Source organism: Rhinichthys klamathensis, unplaced genomic scaffold (genome assembly GCF_029890125.1).
Source record: "Rhinichthys klamathensis goyatoka isolate OS25496 unplaced genomic scaffold, OSU_Roscu_1.1 h1tg000635l_1, whole genome shotgun sequence".
Lineage (NCBI taxonomy): Eukaryota > Metazoa > Chordata > Actinopteri > Cypriniformes > Leuciscidae > Rhinichthys > Rhinichthys klamathensis.
In genome coordinates, this window is record NW_026607081.1 from 1165002 (window position 1) to 1181201 (window position 16200).

Consider the following 16200-nt stretch of genomic DNA (forward strand, 5'->3'; position numbering starts at 1 on the left):
ACTACACTGTGTTTATTTGCAGCTACTGTGATTCATGGGCTAGTGGTGGATAATTACTCGAGCAGACACTACCTGCATGGTGCTGATGCAGAGACTCCGGTGGATGACAAACTGGCTGAGTGCAGCGGACCGTTTGTAGCTGTTTCTGCCGTGGACCATGAGCAGTCTGCCCAAGTGCTTAAACTGAGTGATGGAGAAATCTGCAGCCAGAGACGCCTGCTTCCCTTCCTGCACACGCAGAGAAATAAACAAACAGGTCAGAGTGCTTACACACGCTTTTTTTGGACCATGAGCAAGAATGTTTTCTAGATTAAGCCGGGCTATATTAAGCATCTTCGGATCACTGGGTAGTCTAGGAGTGACTGGGTAAAGCAAAAATTGAAGAAGAAAAACAACAACGTCCCATCTACCCACGTCAAAGTCAATCAAGGCTTACTGTGTTAGTCATGAATGACTCCATATCAATTAACCTTCCCATAACGTCTCATTTTGATGACCAGGAAAGCTCGCTTGACGCATCACAAGTGGGTCAACTTTGGCTTTGTAGTATTTCAGCTACATTTAGACTCATAAAACGTCTGACGTCTAAAACGTGTTTCTAAATTGGCAGTCCACCTCAGGATGGGATTCCTGAAATCAGACTTTCCTGAACTAAACTGTAGTGTCAATTGAAGGTTTTTTTTTATTTTGAAATCTTTGGTTGTCCAGGCTAAGATAAAATGAAAATGATAAAATGATGTGCCATTCGTAAAGTATTTGACATCCGTAATGTGACATATTTCTGATATTAATATGGATGGTCCTGATTGGTCAATACAGCTAGATATTTTCATATACATTATATCCCTAGCCGAACTATTAAAATAAAATAAATAATAATTTAGATGAATAAGAAAAAAGACATAATAATCTAGATTATTATGACATAATAATCTAGATGAATAAGAAAAAAAAAACCTTTAGATAAACTAGCTGAACACATTAATTGACTAGTTGGTTGTTAAATGCTAATAAATGGTCTAAAAAAAAAAAATCAAACTAAATAAGAAAAATAAAATTTTGCTAAACTAGTTGACCAAATTAATTTTTTTTAATATTTGTATGCTAATACACTCAATATAGCAAGGCCTGAAATACCTTACCGCTTAAGTGAAATAAAATTTATTAAAATATGATTACCAATTAAAGTTGTTTCAGGGGCTGAGATAGTTATTTCAATTAAATATATATATAAAAACAGACATTGTACTCTTTAAAATAACATTAATAAGACCAGAAACTTCTATTTAGAAAATAAATAGGGTGAATTTTGATTTAAAACTAACACGCTGTAAATCAGTCATGGGAAGTTGTTGTGTGTAAATGTTTGGAGTCATTTTACATGCTTTCAGTGCCATGTAATGTAAGAAATGTGAGAGTCTCTCAGCAGTGGTCTGAAAAGAGCCTGTGTACGGAGTGTGTTTGACACAGTGAGCGCAGATGGAGGGAAGACTCCGGAAGAAGGTGACAGTGTGTGTGACGGGGCTGCTGCTCGGGGAACTGGTAGCTCTTACTTTGCCCTCCACTCCCACGCCACAGTCTGCTTCCTGGATCATGCTGACATCATTTCCTCCATCCCCTGAGAAAGAGAAAACAGTGAACGATGAGCCAGTGACAGGTGGTGTCGTGACCCAGATTGAGACCTTATGAAAGGGCAATAAAACTGATGTTATGTCACATGTCAAGATTAAACGTGCAATGGAAAATTATATATTGATGACGGTATCGGCTAATATTAATGCTTAGTTTTTTCCAGATATCAGCAATGGGCTGAACTGGATGATATTGAACAGTTATCTTTAGCTAGTTATCTAGATTTGTTCTGTACATTACAGACAGGGTTTAGATTAAGCCAGGATTACGCCTTCGTTCAAGTGAGACATTTAAGTAGCTTTTATAAACGTGCCTTAGGAAAAAAAAAACATTTCTGGTGTGCATCTTGAGACAAAACAATGGCACTGACATATTGTAAGATATATCAGTGCAAGTTACTTTCAGTTAAAACAGCTCAAACATTTTAGTTTGGGGCTAGCTTAAGCCTTGTCTGTGAAACTGGGGGACAATGTTTTAATTATAGCTTCAAATGTCTATAGCTGTTCATTCCTATTATATTTATTAATAAAGATAAATAATACTAATCTTTTTTATTAGGCCTACTTCATTTAAGTGTGTTTATTCATGACCATATGTAAAAAAAAGAGTGCGATCTTGTTACAAGAAATACACTATCCGTTATCAATCGCTGTTTACAATGATTGTAATAAAATCAGAATCATTCTTGCTTTCCTAGTTATTTTTTGTCAATGAAGTTTTAATAAGGCTACTTGTCCAGTCGGCAAGTAAATCACAAAGCTTATTTTCTACAATAATCCAAAAGCCAAGGGGACAATCCTACTGTGTTTTTGTCGAGGAAAGCCTACAATAATATGTCAACACTGCAGCGCTGTATATTTATTTGATTGAGGGTTAGAGGAAGTGCACAGTGTCAATGGCTTCTGCATACTCACCCACGGCACAGGTGAGTTTGCCGGTGCGTTCCTGCAGCAGACGTACAATCTGAGCTTTCTGTGTGGGAGCACAGCGGCAGCACACGACGGCCGGACACTGGCACGCTAACTCCATAAACTCATACTCGTAATACTTCAGACAGACCTGCAGCAACAACAACAACAGGACTGAGAACAGGCCATTCAACGAGACATCAGACAGAACAAATTAATACTGTAGATTAGAACACAGAATGACACAAAACCTCCATGTGTAGGATAAATAAATTAATCAAGCTACTGATCAAACATTCAAACATTATGAGACACCTAAAAAAAATCAGAACAGAATATAAAATCCACATAATGTCATCTGTGAATTTCACATGAATTACACACATTTGAAATAAATAAATGAATCACATTTACACCTGGTATTAAGATGTGTTTTGGTCGATCGGATCCCAAGTAGACGAGGAAGACACATTCCTGTTTACACCTGGTGTTTTAATCCGTCTCTTTTGTCCACTTTTAACCACTTCTGTCCTGATTTCTTCAACAGAAAGGTCTATGTATGGGCCTTTTCAGATCTTTCGATCTAATGCACAAAATAAGCTAGCGTAATTTACATAAGAACGACGACAGAAAAGCATACAGAGAGCATCAGCTTTCGTTTCTGCTCTGACAGCCGCAAGATCACGCTGAACGCTTAGAGTGTGTGTTAGAAATCAGGAATGGTGAGAGAACATTGTGCTTGGCACGTTTTTCATCTTCAAACTAAATTTGGATCTTCAGCCGACAAAGTTTAAATCCCGTCTGGCTAGCGCGCTTCCCATAATTTGTACACATTAGGTCAGCAGGCGGCGAGTAGGCGGTGTTTTGTGGCTGTTCGAACACATTCGGCCACGAGCGTTTACACTACGAAAGCAATCCGGTCGAATGAGTTTTCGTCTACCTCTGGAAGTGGTTGAAAGTGGACAAGCTCAAAACGGTTTAGACTCTGTTTACACCTGTATTTAGTGTCGTCCACTTGTGATCCGATCGACCAAAACGCTTCTTAATACCAGGTGTAAACAGGGCCTTTAACCTCATTATATTAATAATGTTTTACACTTATCATATCTACAGATTTATCCGTACTCTGATTCAAGTTCATATCCATTTCTAATGAAAATGTGAGTGGTTCTTGCCAATGCAAAACTGTCCGACATGATGCTTAGAAAAGTAATAGCTCAAGATGCTTGCACAGACAGTGCGGGGTTGAGTTACGCACTAAAGTTGGCAGAAGTGTAAGGGGTTCATTCGAATGTAATGTGTACATGTGGGCTCACATTACCTCCAGAGAGTCTCCCGATATCACCAGCGCGCAGTCGTGTTTCCTCCTGAAGGCGTTGAGCTCAAGGTGAGCTTCGCTTCGAGTGGTTACCTGCAACACATGGGAGAGATCACCATCAGGAGTGTTTTTTCTCATACAAACACACAATCAGCCACTCGGATAATGATCTCAGCGGTGAACCACAGCAAGATCACAAGACTTTAACTTCAGCTGTCAGTTGCGTGGCAGACCGTGGCAGACTCAACTAGCTATCAGCTCAACCGTCTAAACTGTGAGGTTTACATTGCCTGCTGTCTGCAAGTTTCACACAGGAAGTTCACCATTAGTAACTGTTGTTTTTGTATTTACAGATGGCTTTGGGCAGATATGGCTTTCTTGAGATGTTAGATTGAAAGGTTAAAGGAGTAAACAAACTCAAAGTCATTTTCAAACTTATATGACTTTCTTTCTGCTGTGAACTACTAAAAGAGAAGTTAGTAAGAATGCTCAGGCTGCTCTTTTCCATTCGAGAAACGTCACACAGGTTTGGACATGAAGGTGAGTATACAACTCGGGTGAACTGTTCCCTTTTAGTTATCTCCAAAGCATGAACCACAACCAATTTTGTTCCCATAAATCTACCCGAAGCTCCTCGCCAACGGAGGATGTTTTTTAATTGTTGGACGTTCGCACCAGAGCAATTCATCTGTCAATTTCAAACACACCAGACTTCTATCTGGATGCCATTTGTGTCCACGAGGAAGCCAATCCAGATGCCTCTTCGATCCAGAGGGAACGAGGTGCTTGTTTTCATGTTGTGCCAGCCATTGTCTTCTGTTTCCAGGAACCGCTGCTGTGGGGAAGATTCAACCTTCCTCAGAGCGGCCTATCTTTCTGTGGCAGCACGCCACAAGGGAACTCCACAACAGCTCGTAGAGTCACGTTTCACATAGAGAGGGCACAGGATGCTACTTTCCCTGTTTGCTTCACAGAACGCTACTAAACTCAATCAAGCCCACTTTGGGACCACTTTTGCGTTGGAGACACTTGGGAGACTTTTTTTAATGAGCTTACGTGCACACTACTACAAAAAAATGGGGTCAATAAGATTTTTTTTTTTTTTTTTTTTTTTTTGAAATTAATACTTGTATTCAGGAAGGATGCATTAAATTGATCAAAAGTAACAGCAAAGACATTTATACGGTCACAAATATTCTTTTGAACTTTCTATTCATCAAAGAATCCTGACGAAAAAAAAAAAGTATCATGGTTTTCCACAAACATATTAAATGAGAACTCCGGCGCAAAATGAACCTTTGGTCTAATCAAACATTGGTACCTAGTCAACCGTTCTCTGAGATCTGTTTTCATGATAATCGAATGTAAAGAGTTTTATCTCTAAAAACTGTTTAGCGTATAACGCTAGTAATGGGGCATATAATAAGTAAAAAGAAATCGCTAGTTTATACTACTAACAAGGCTCAAAATATCCCCACACGAACACAGTAACATAATGAGGGTCCCTACATGCAAAACGAAGCATTGAGAACTTTGTAAGTGTACAGACTGTTTAATAAGAAGATAAAGATAAAGACAGTCCACTTCGTGTATACAGACAGGAGCCATTTTTGGAAAACAGTCTCGACTAATCAAACCAAAAACGCCATTCATACAGTTCAGAAGTTCACTGAACTTCATACAGTTCAGCTCACTTAGCACGTCGTTCGTGGTTTGACTAGTCGAGACTGTTTTCCAAAGATGGCTCCTGTCTGTATACACGAAGTGGACTGTCTTTATCTTTATCTTCTTATTAAACGGTCTGTACACTTACAAAGTTCTCAATGCTTCGTTTTGCATGTAGGGACCCTCATTATGTTACTGTGTTAGTGTGGGGATATTTTGAGCCTTGTTAGTGGTATTAACTGGCGATTTATTTTTACTTAATAGATGCCCCCATTACTAGCTTTATACGCTAAACAGTTTTTAGAGATAAAACTCTTTACATTCGATTATCATGAAAACAAATCTCAGAGAACGGTTGACTAGGTACCAATGTTTTATTAGACCAAAGGTTCATCTTGCGCTGGAGTTCTCCTTTAAGCAGCACAACTGTTTTCAGCATTGATAATAATAAGAAATGTATCTATTAGAATGATTTCTGAAGGATCACGTGACTCTGAAGACTGGATTAATGATGCTAAAAATTCAGCTTTGAATAAATCACATTTTGAAATATATATAAACATAAAACAGTTATTTTAAATTGCATCAATAGATAAATCATTTTAGAAGTGCAAGATATGACCTATTTAAAAATGAAGGTTGAAATAAGAAGTCTGGAGAGGACTTACAGGCCTGAACACGTGGATGTCCTGATTGCGGGTCACTAGATGGGCGTTCTTGGCTGTGCAGGTTGCAGTCTCTAATTTGTCCCCGGTCAACATCCAAACCTGGACAAAGAACAGGTTTCGTTAAATTAGGCCTGACATTGATGTACCCAAGCGCTTGTGTTGACAACACGTCAACAAACAAACCATTTTAGAAGCGTACAGTGAAATTCTACATGTGACAGACTGTATTTCACTGTTCCAAACCAAGCAATAAGCATTGATAAATCACATCTATTAAGTTAATTTGAGTTTCTGTCCTAACCAGTTGCAAACACCAACTGAGCGTTGCATGTCAAGACATTTTGAGGAACGCTTCTATTTTTGGTGCATTGTGCTCCGCAGCTCATTAAAATCTCATTGTATGTGCATGTTGTACGTGCAGACACTGACTTTGATGCCAGCGTTGCGCAGTATCTCCAGAGTGGGTCTGACATCGGCCTGTAGTTGGTCCTCCACCCCAGTGAGACACAAGAGCTCCATCTCCATCTCCAGACTCTCGATCACTGTGGCGACCTTCAGCGAGCGATCGTGCACGCTCAACTTGGCCTGGATGTAGCGAGCCTGCCGCACACATGACATGTTACACACAACATATTAACACACATTTATTTGACATCATGTTTAGGGGCTTGTTTACTTATCCACCAAAAATTAAATCTTGAGTATTAATAATTCAATATAAATAAAGAATATATTTATTTAGATTTAATGCCATGATTCTTGTACATTTGAATGAATCCAGCTGTCATAATTGCTCACTGTAGCAGTCAGTGAGCACACAGATCACTGTTTCCAAAATAAATGCAGTCAATAAGTAGTATAATAAATAATCTGATGTTTTTTGGAGTTAATGTGATTATATTTTGAGACAAAATTTCCATACATCATTTTTTATATATATATATATATATATATATATATATATATATATATAATGCATATATATTTCATTTATATTTAATCCCTCTTTTAAGGAAAGAAACAACATTTTATGGGGGTAACTATTAAAATAATATGCTTTAATGGCAAATTAGGCAAGTGTGTTTATTACATTATATATACATGATAATAATAATAATAAAAATAATTTCTTATAGTAGTAATGACAATAATATAACAATAATTATTATTATTATTATTATTATTATTATACAAGAAACATATTTGTATTATAAAATAATTATCTTGACAAAATTAGTGCTGTCAAATCAATTAATCGTGATTAATTGCATCTAACAAAAAAGTTTGTAAATGTATATGTGTGAGTGTGTGTATGCATGTATGAGTATTTTATATATATATATATATATATATATACATATTATATATATAAATATATACACACACACACACACATATATTTACATACTTATTTACAAACTTTAATGTGATTAATCAATTTGACAGCACACTAGACAAAATGAATATTAAATATTACTTATAAAACGTATTACTTATAATACTGTTATAATGGTATTTTTCAGTCTACAAACATCTATTGATCTAACAATATCATATTGTGCGTTACATTTGTTCATGTTTTTCACATGTTCTATAACTGTTATGGTTATTAGCTAAAGTTCATCTCTAAACACTGCTCAGTATTTTTTCCTGAAATCAAAGCAAACATATCAGACATGTCAAAAGAGAAAGTTCAGACCCCTGATACTCCAAACCAGAGGCATCGGCAGTCAAATAATCAGTGTCAAAATGACACACCCTTGCATTGACCCCTCAAAAAGATTTGCCACTCTGTTGAGCGAAGCCAGAGCGCAGTTTTGAGGCCACGGCCCACAATCACAGTGAGATAAAGACCAAACAATGTGTGCGACTGCGAGTAACACAGGAACACACTCTCACTTGGTGACTCACACACTCGGTGAGTCACTGCCGCCCACTCGCTCAAACACAATTACACACTTCAGCTCTGAGAGTGGGAACGTGGGCCTGTGAGAAGAAACAACTCTTTCTCTGTGCGTGTGGGCGGGGTAACGTTCGTTTTGGGGGTGTTCCCTGTGGAAAACATGTTACATTTCTTTATGACAATTACTGTTGACGATGGATGGTTGCTAGGAAACGTTTAATCCGGATAAATATAGATCAGCACCTGGATATTGTAGTTATAAACATCCAAAGGTCACTGTCTATACCAGCGGTTCTCAGGAACCTGTTTTACATTGGACACTATACAAGAAAGTTAAAATGCAGCAAATGTCTTTAAAATCAAACATGAGCCTTATTAATTTTAACATTAACACCAAGAAATCTCAAGCCATCTATATGATACAGGCCGAAAAGGAAAATTGACACATTGCCCACATATTTCATTGGCATAGTCATATTACCAAGCAACAGTAACATGATATTGCACCAAAATATTTTGATTTCAGCTCAACTGGATGTACGGCCTGATGATCAAGAACAAAACTGTCTTTTCTCCTCCATTTTTAAAGGTTGATAAGCCTATTTATATTACAAGTCTAATAATGCACCATAATATGGTTAGGTTTTGGGTCACAACCCACCAGTTAAGAATCACTATTCTGTGTCTTAAACAAAAAACAGAAATTGTTTCTCTCAATATATACAGTAGTGGCTAAAAGTGATGTCCAGCCTAGGAAAACTGACATCTTCAACTTTTATTAAAATATTATTATTATAAATTTTTACAGTTTTTATATGCATTTTATGTAGTCGTGCTTGGAGTCAATTGTTTTTGTGATGATAACGCAATGAAACATGCCAAATTGTACGGACATAATTTTTGGTCAGACTGTCATAAAAAAATTATGAACACATGCAAAAACAAGAGAGAACCAACAAAATATAAAAAAAGGATTAGATTGCACACAGTCAAGGTATGAGGTTTCCTGTTTTGCATAGTATAATAAAACCTGTAGCTGTAGTTTGCCTTTTTTGCTTAATAATTTTGCCAGATAAATACCTTAACCAAGTTTAGTGTTTTTTCTTCCATCATATTTAAAATATATATTTTTTAAAAACATAAAATAAAATATTTTCCTCATATTTTGATGGTTTAATCAAACATGTAGGGTCATTAAAAACTAATATCCACACTGGACATCACTTTTGGCCACTGGTTCACCTCCTCAAATCACTGATGGAAAAGAAAGTCAAGCTGTTAATAAGCTGTCAATTTAGTGCTTTTAATTACAAAAAGTGCAAAAAAAATTACTGCAATGAATCTTGCACCCTGTCTTTATCAGATTAAGTCAACCTTGAATGTAAATAATTTGATTAAAATTTCAATTGACTGACAGCTCAAAAAAGGTGACTTATTCTGTTATAGGCCGTAAGACAGAGGGTTGATTGGTACCATTTTGAGGGATTAAACCGCATGGTGATTTTTGTGTAGGTATATGACCCTGTATTTGAAAAATGTGTGATAGCATTAGATTCAAGGTAGTTTTTAGTTACGGAGGACGATTTTCAAACATATGTCAAGAAAAAGGATAAATGAATTTATCTTTAAATAAATGTAAAATTTTATAAAAAAAATTATACATTTTTATAATAATAAAAAAAAAAATTTTAAATAAATTTTTTAAATTATAAAAGGATACATTTTCCTCTCTTGTAGTCACTGAACACCTTACCTTGAGGTAGGATGATATAGGTGTTGATTTCTAATGAAAGCTACCATGGATCGGATGCTATCACACATTTTCTAACACTAGAGATGTGTACCTTCATGAAAATCAAAAAGAAATTTAATCCCTCAAAATGGTACCGGTAGCCCAAATTTGGGGTCCCGTCTCATGGCCTATTATAGCTTGAGTCGAATAGCTTGATTTTATTTGTCATTTGAGAGTCAAATGGCCGTCAGCCAGTCGTAACCTCCTCCTGGTGGCTGAAACCCTCTGTGAAAGACGGCGCACACAACTTGGTGACTTGTGTAAATCAGTAAATTTGCCTATATTGTCTATTCTTTTCTTTTTTCAAATACTTTTTATAATTCGTTTTATAATATATAATCATTTTATAATCATTTAGTTATAAAATTATTCATTATTTTTATTATATTTATCTTATATATTATTATTATTACTACATATATAATATTTAAAATATATATATTTCAAATAAATGCTGTTCCTTTGAAGTTTCTATTCATCCAAAAATCCTGAAAATGTATAAAAATGTAAAAGTTTCCACAAATAATTTAAGCAGCACAACTGTTTTCAAGATTGACAATAATCAGAAATGTTTCTTGAGCAGTAAATCATCATATCAGAATGATTTCTGAAGGATCATGTGACACTGAAGACTGGAGTAATGATGCTGAAAATTCAGCTTTGATCACAGGAATAAATGACATTTTACAATATCTTCACACAGAAAACCGTTATTTTAAATGGTAACAATATTTCACAATATTACTGTTTTTACTGTATTTTTAATCAAATAAAGGCAGCCTTGATGAACATAAGATACGTCTACATCTACTTTTCTTGATCATAAACAAAATACGAATTATTAACCCCTACATTTTATTCCATAGCGGACTTTCTAATGACTAAGTGTTGGAAACTCACCTCAAAATCTTGGTATTGTTCTTCTGTTAGAGATTTTTTGGCCACCACTAGCACCCTCAAACCTTCCCTGGCCATATTCCCACACTGATAAAGGAAGAAAGAAAACAAATTCTCAACATACAAGTCATGAAGCTTCTTGGCATAAGCATTACGTAAATATCATTTTGTATTTGTTTATCTGTTTGAAAAAAAGGGAAATTACCTCCTCCTCCAGCCAGTCGTTGTACTGAACAACACCAGCCATCACCACATCAGCACCCTTCATGTAAAACGTAATCTCTCCGGTGGATTCGTCCTAACAAACATGAGCAGAATATGTTTTGTTAATACATCATTTATTATATATGCATAGAGTGGACACTGAGGAATATGGCAACACTAGAAAGCAGGATCAATGATACTCAATGTACCAAACAAAACAGGAAAAGTTCACAGGTAAGCATTATGCATTTTTCCAAGCATTATGGGAGATTCATTTAGGCTTTCCTTGATCGTCCTTGAAGGCGTTTTAAAATTTAAAAGGATTCTGCAGAGGAAACCAGGTTCAGTTGCTGATTTCCTGAAACACCGATACAGGCTTCAGTCCAGGCCAACAACAATAGCTGAGAGTTTGTTCGGGGAGAGTTAGTCATCAAGCCCAGGGCAGGGTCACAACTTTCTCAGATAACAGCCAGTCTAGTCATATAATTTTGGGGCTGATCTTCAATTATCACATTGTTTAAAAGGGTAGAGTACAAACTAGATTTTCAAGTTCTCTGGAGCAAATGTGAGTGGTTCTTGCCAGTGCAAAAGATACTAGGGTGTTCAAATATATAGTTGCCAGGCACTAAGATAAGTAGCAGAGAAAAATGTGACTGAGTTCATTCATGAATCATGAAGCTGTGTGAAAAACACACACGGCATCCGTGTACGTCCGAGCACATGCACACTTTGGTCAGAGCGGTTATCATGAGATTAAGGCGTTTACATGACTGTTTATTGTGATTAAAATCGGCGTACGCCACAGTTTAATGCTATTATGGTTACTACGACGATTACGAGCTTAATCACATCAGTTTGATCGAAGTTTTGTTTACATGAGGTAAAGTTTAAAGGCAATATTGCCAAAATCACATTATATTCGAATTGTGAGGGTGCATGTATCCATCCATCTTATTTTATTATTTTATTTTATTTTCAAATTAATTTATACATAAATTAAATTTAATAATTGTATTTAAATTTTCAAATTAAATTCATAATTCATTTAAAATTTATAATCTTATTTTATTTTAAAATGTATAATTTTAATATCATTCATTGTTAATTTATGTTTGATCATAATGCATTAACTAATGTTAATTAACTTGATGCTAACATTTTTGAAAATGCATTAGAATATGTAGAAATTAACATTAACCGAGATTAATAAATGCTGTAAAAGTCTTTTTCATTGCGAGTCCGACGCATGAACAAATGTTAACACAATTATTTGTCCACCATAATTATTCAATAATTGTCCTGTGGTGACAAATGATTTTTTTTAGAGTACAAATGCGTAATCTCTCAATTAATACGAGGTAAACTTGCCTGCAATTATACAAAAATTAGAGAGAAAAAAATCAAAACCCATCAACAACCCATTAAACATGACAAAATATATAAAATAATTACAAAAATGCAGCTTCAAAATCTCAGACTAGTAGTGAAAATGCTTATATTTAGCATTTTTCTAATTTAATACCGATTTCCCTTATTTTATTCATCCAGATTTTTACGTGATCTCAGATTTTATGGTTCCCTTCTGTATGTCAAACAAGTCAGTTTATAAGTTAAGGGAGTTTACAGACACCAATGTTTCTGTTTCAAGATGATCCAAAACTGCTGCATGCCACACTCACTCGCACTATGATGCCCATGCGTTTGCTCTCGTAGGTAAAGGGGAAAATCTGCAGGATGGTGAAGTTGAGAATTTGTCCACTAGGTGTCCTCAGCTGCATAGAAGACTGATCTCTGCCAACCAGCGTCAGTCCCACACTCTCCGTCCACTGAACCAGAGACACCTAGTGCATGAGACACACAGATCAAAAGAGAAAACATAAACATTTACACATTTGCAAACTGCTGAGTTTCATAAACAATCGTCATAAACAAACAGGAAGTCGGTCTACACTGTAAGCAAATTATTTAAACGTGCCACAAACTCAAAATCAAACACAGAACCATTTCGTTTAACATCTCGACTCGTTTCCTGCAACTGTTTTTTGGACGTGTGGCGCAGAAAATGCAAGTATGCAATGAGCCACCAATTATAAGCATGTTCTCTTCAGGGAACGTGAAGATAAAGGCAAACCAGATGCCATCCATTAGTGTGATGCTGAAGGGGGGTATTTCTGGGAGGCAGAAGTTATTGCCCAATAACTTCCAGACCAAGGGTTACAGAGAGATCAAAAAACCTGATTTCTTATGCCCTCCCTGACTAGCTGCTAATAACATATCTCACAGTATCCAGATGGGCGGACTGCTGCCGAAAAACTGCCCTCGCTGTTAGAAACCAACAAATGAGGCTTATCCAAGCTATTTTGAGAAGAACTTGTTCAAACTATTTGTGTGTGTTTGTTTTATCTATTAAATGTAAAAAGAAACGATGAATAATACATTAAAAAAAATTTTTTTTAAATTCTCTTCTCCGATAAATGTTTTCAACTTCTGAATTAAAATAAAAGACAACTTTTAAACAAAAAATATTTAGATCTTAATTTTTTCCATCAAAAATAATTTTTGTTTTAAATTGTATTCAATTTCTGAATTAAACATAAAAAAGGTCTTAATCTTTCTTCAAAAATGATGTTTAATCTGAAATATTATACTTAAATACTTTTTTTTCTATATGAACGTTTTCAATTTCTGAATTAAAAAAAACAAGTAAAAAATATTTGGGTCTTAATTTTTTTCTTCAAAAAATATTTTTGTTTAAAAAAAATGATATTTTAAAAACTTTAATTCACTGAATGAAAGACAGTGTGGTAGAGCCAACAATGCAGGAATGTTATTGGCACGTGACAAGAAAACCATAAAACAGGAAATTACATCACAGAGAGAACGGCAGCCCCTTAAGACTGTCAAGGTCCTATGGTTGTTCATACAGTAATGCATTATTATGTAAAACAAAACACAAAATCAACATTGAGGGGAAGAACATTATCACTTATTTTGAATACAAAGAAAAGAAACTATGTACTATAATAAATCTTTACATTTTGTTAGGCAAGTTTCATATCCATAAATGTAAATTCCAGAATTCTTCACCATCATTTAAGTTGTTTTTGATAGAGGTGGATTTTTATTTTAAGTCTCTTAAATTAATTACAAACAAGAAATGCATATCAGTAATGAACATTCATTTAGAAATTTTTAATGGATAATATGTCACTAGAACTATTTTTGTCATGGGATACAAATCTGTCACAAGTTTATTTTTCTTTATTGGTCACTTGATTGTGTTTTTTTTTTTTTTTTTTTTTTTGAACCTTTAACGTATTGTATTGTTACTATTAAAACGAATGTGAACTGGAAAGACTGAAATGTTGTAATATCTTTAAAAAAAATGTTTTTTTTTAAAAGACTGTCAAGGTCCTTTAAAAAAAAGTTCAGATAATTTAATCTTTTCAATCACAGGTTAGTTCAGACTCTCAAATGGTATTAATTGTTAGCAAAATCTAATAAAAAATGTAAATAATGGTTAGGATGTGTATACAAATGCTTTCAAGAAGGAGTAATCTAATCAAATATTTTGGCTTCAAAAAGGTATGAAGCCAACATGAATAGAAGTATTAAAATAAATTTTTAAAAATTGGTATACGAGTGTATTAAAATAGATTTCCTTTAATATCAGGGGGGAAAAGCACGGCTAAAGCAGCAACCATCGTCTCTAAAATAACACCAGATCGCTGTGTCGTGTCTTTCCGACAAACGTCAGGGCTTCTGCTCCAGAACATGAATGAATGCAGTCAGTTCTCCCTGAACGCACATACAGTCAGTGCGCTGGCATGCAGTGGTGAACACCAAACCAGTAATGATGCGCTGGGTGCCCACGTGGCACGTAACCACAGCATGGGTCGATTGATCACTGCATGCATCACTCGCTCCTGGCCCAAAAGATTTGGTTTTGGTGGCCAGAAATAATCGAATATGAGACGGCACATCTGCAGAAGTGATCGGATGCAGAAGTGAATATGCCAAAGGCTCGAATCATCATTTGTGAATCATCTAATATCTGCGCAGTGTGTAGACTCACATACACGAGAACTATTTTCCCCCGAAAATTATTTTTATATTTATATATTTACATTATATATATATAAACAAATTGTTCAGCTTTTAAAAAAGTTTTTAAATAGTTCAATGCTCATGTTATGTTATTTAAATGCTCATGTTTTATGAATGCTATTTTTTTTTAAATATATGATTTGTAATCCATTTATATACTGTATATAGTTTCATATAAGGTTTCATTTGTAAACATTAATGTATTAACTAACATGAAATAATAATGAGCAATACATTTATTACAGTATTTATTAATCTTTGTTAATGTTAGTTCAAAAAAATACAGTTGTTCACTGTTTGTTCGTGTTAGTTCACAGTGCATTCACTAATGTTAACAAATACAACTTTTGATTTCAATAATGTATTAGTAAATGTTGAAATTAAAATGAACTACTAAGATGAATAAATACTTCAGTAGTATTGTCCATTCTTAGTTCATGTTAACTAAAGTAGTTAACTAATGCTGACTAAGGGGCTGTTTACACCTGGCCACTTCATGCCTTTTCTGTGATCGGATAGCTATCCGATCGTGAAAAGACCAGGTGTAAATGCCCTCCGAAACGCATTCGAGACGGATTTGAATGCGATCGCTCACACCACATCAGGAGGAGGTCTGGGCCGCATTCCAGACGAAACTGGACAAGTGTAAATGCATCTGGTTGTTGAAACCACATATGTAAATTTTACTCCTCCCAAAAATGCTAAAAAATTAAACGTGTGAGAGCGTGTTATATAGGCTATATGTCATGTTATAGTCAGATATGACGACGCTACTGCGACACGCATCACTGCAGATGAGCAGATGAGCATCTATTCATCAAGCCAACGCGCCGAAAATTATCGCAAATCAAAGTGAAAGTAAGTCGCAGACGCTTAAAGGAGAACTCCGGCGCAAAATGAACCTTTGGTCTAATAAAACATTGTCAGTCAGTCATCTTCATTTATATAGCGCTTTCAACAATGGTACCTAGTCAACCGTTCTCTGAGATTTGTTTTCATGATAATCGAATGTAAAGAGTTTTATCTCTAAAAACTGTTTAGCGTATAGCGCTAGTAATGGGGGCATCTATTAAGTAAAAAGAAATCGCTAGTTTATACCACTAACA

The 16200-nt window shown here is 35.3% G+C and overlaps 1 protein-coding gene across 1 annotated transcript in view; it reads right to left on the reverse strand.

The window, feature by feature from the left end:
• The window catches only part of LOC130076244 (probable phospholipid-transporting ATPase IIA), a 52782-nt gene that overhangs the window by 12856 nt on the left and 23726 nt on the right, over nucleotides 1-16200 (reverse strand). Inside the window, exons 15-23 of the mRNA XM_056241262.1 lie at nucleotides 12667-12828; nucleotides 10989-11081; nucleotides 10787-10870; nucleotides 6621-6791; nucleotides 6192-6290; nucleotides 3862-3951; nucleotides 2547-2691; nucleotides 1554-1618; nucleotides 73-228 (exon numbers count right to left, since the gene is read on the reverse strand). Coding sequence (XP_056097237.1) covers nucleotides 73-228; nucleotides 1554-1618; nucleotides 2547-2691; nucleotides 3862-3951; nucleotides 6192-6290; nucleotides 6621-6791; nucleotides 10787-10870; nucleotides 10989-11081; nucleotides 12667-12828 — 1065 coding nt within the window. The remainder of the gene's footprint in view (nucleotides 1-72; nucleotides 229-1553; nucleotides 1619-2546; nucleotides 2692-3861; nucleotides 3952-6191; nucleotides 6291-6620; nucleotides 6792-10786; nucleotides 10871-10988; nucleotides 11082-12666; nucleotides 12829-16200) is intronic.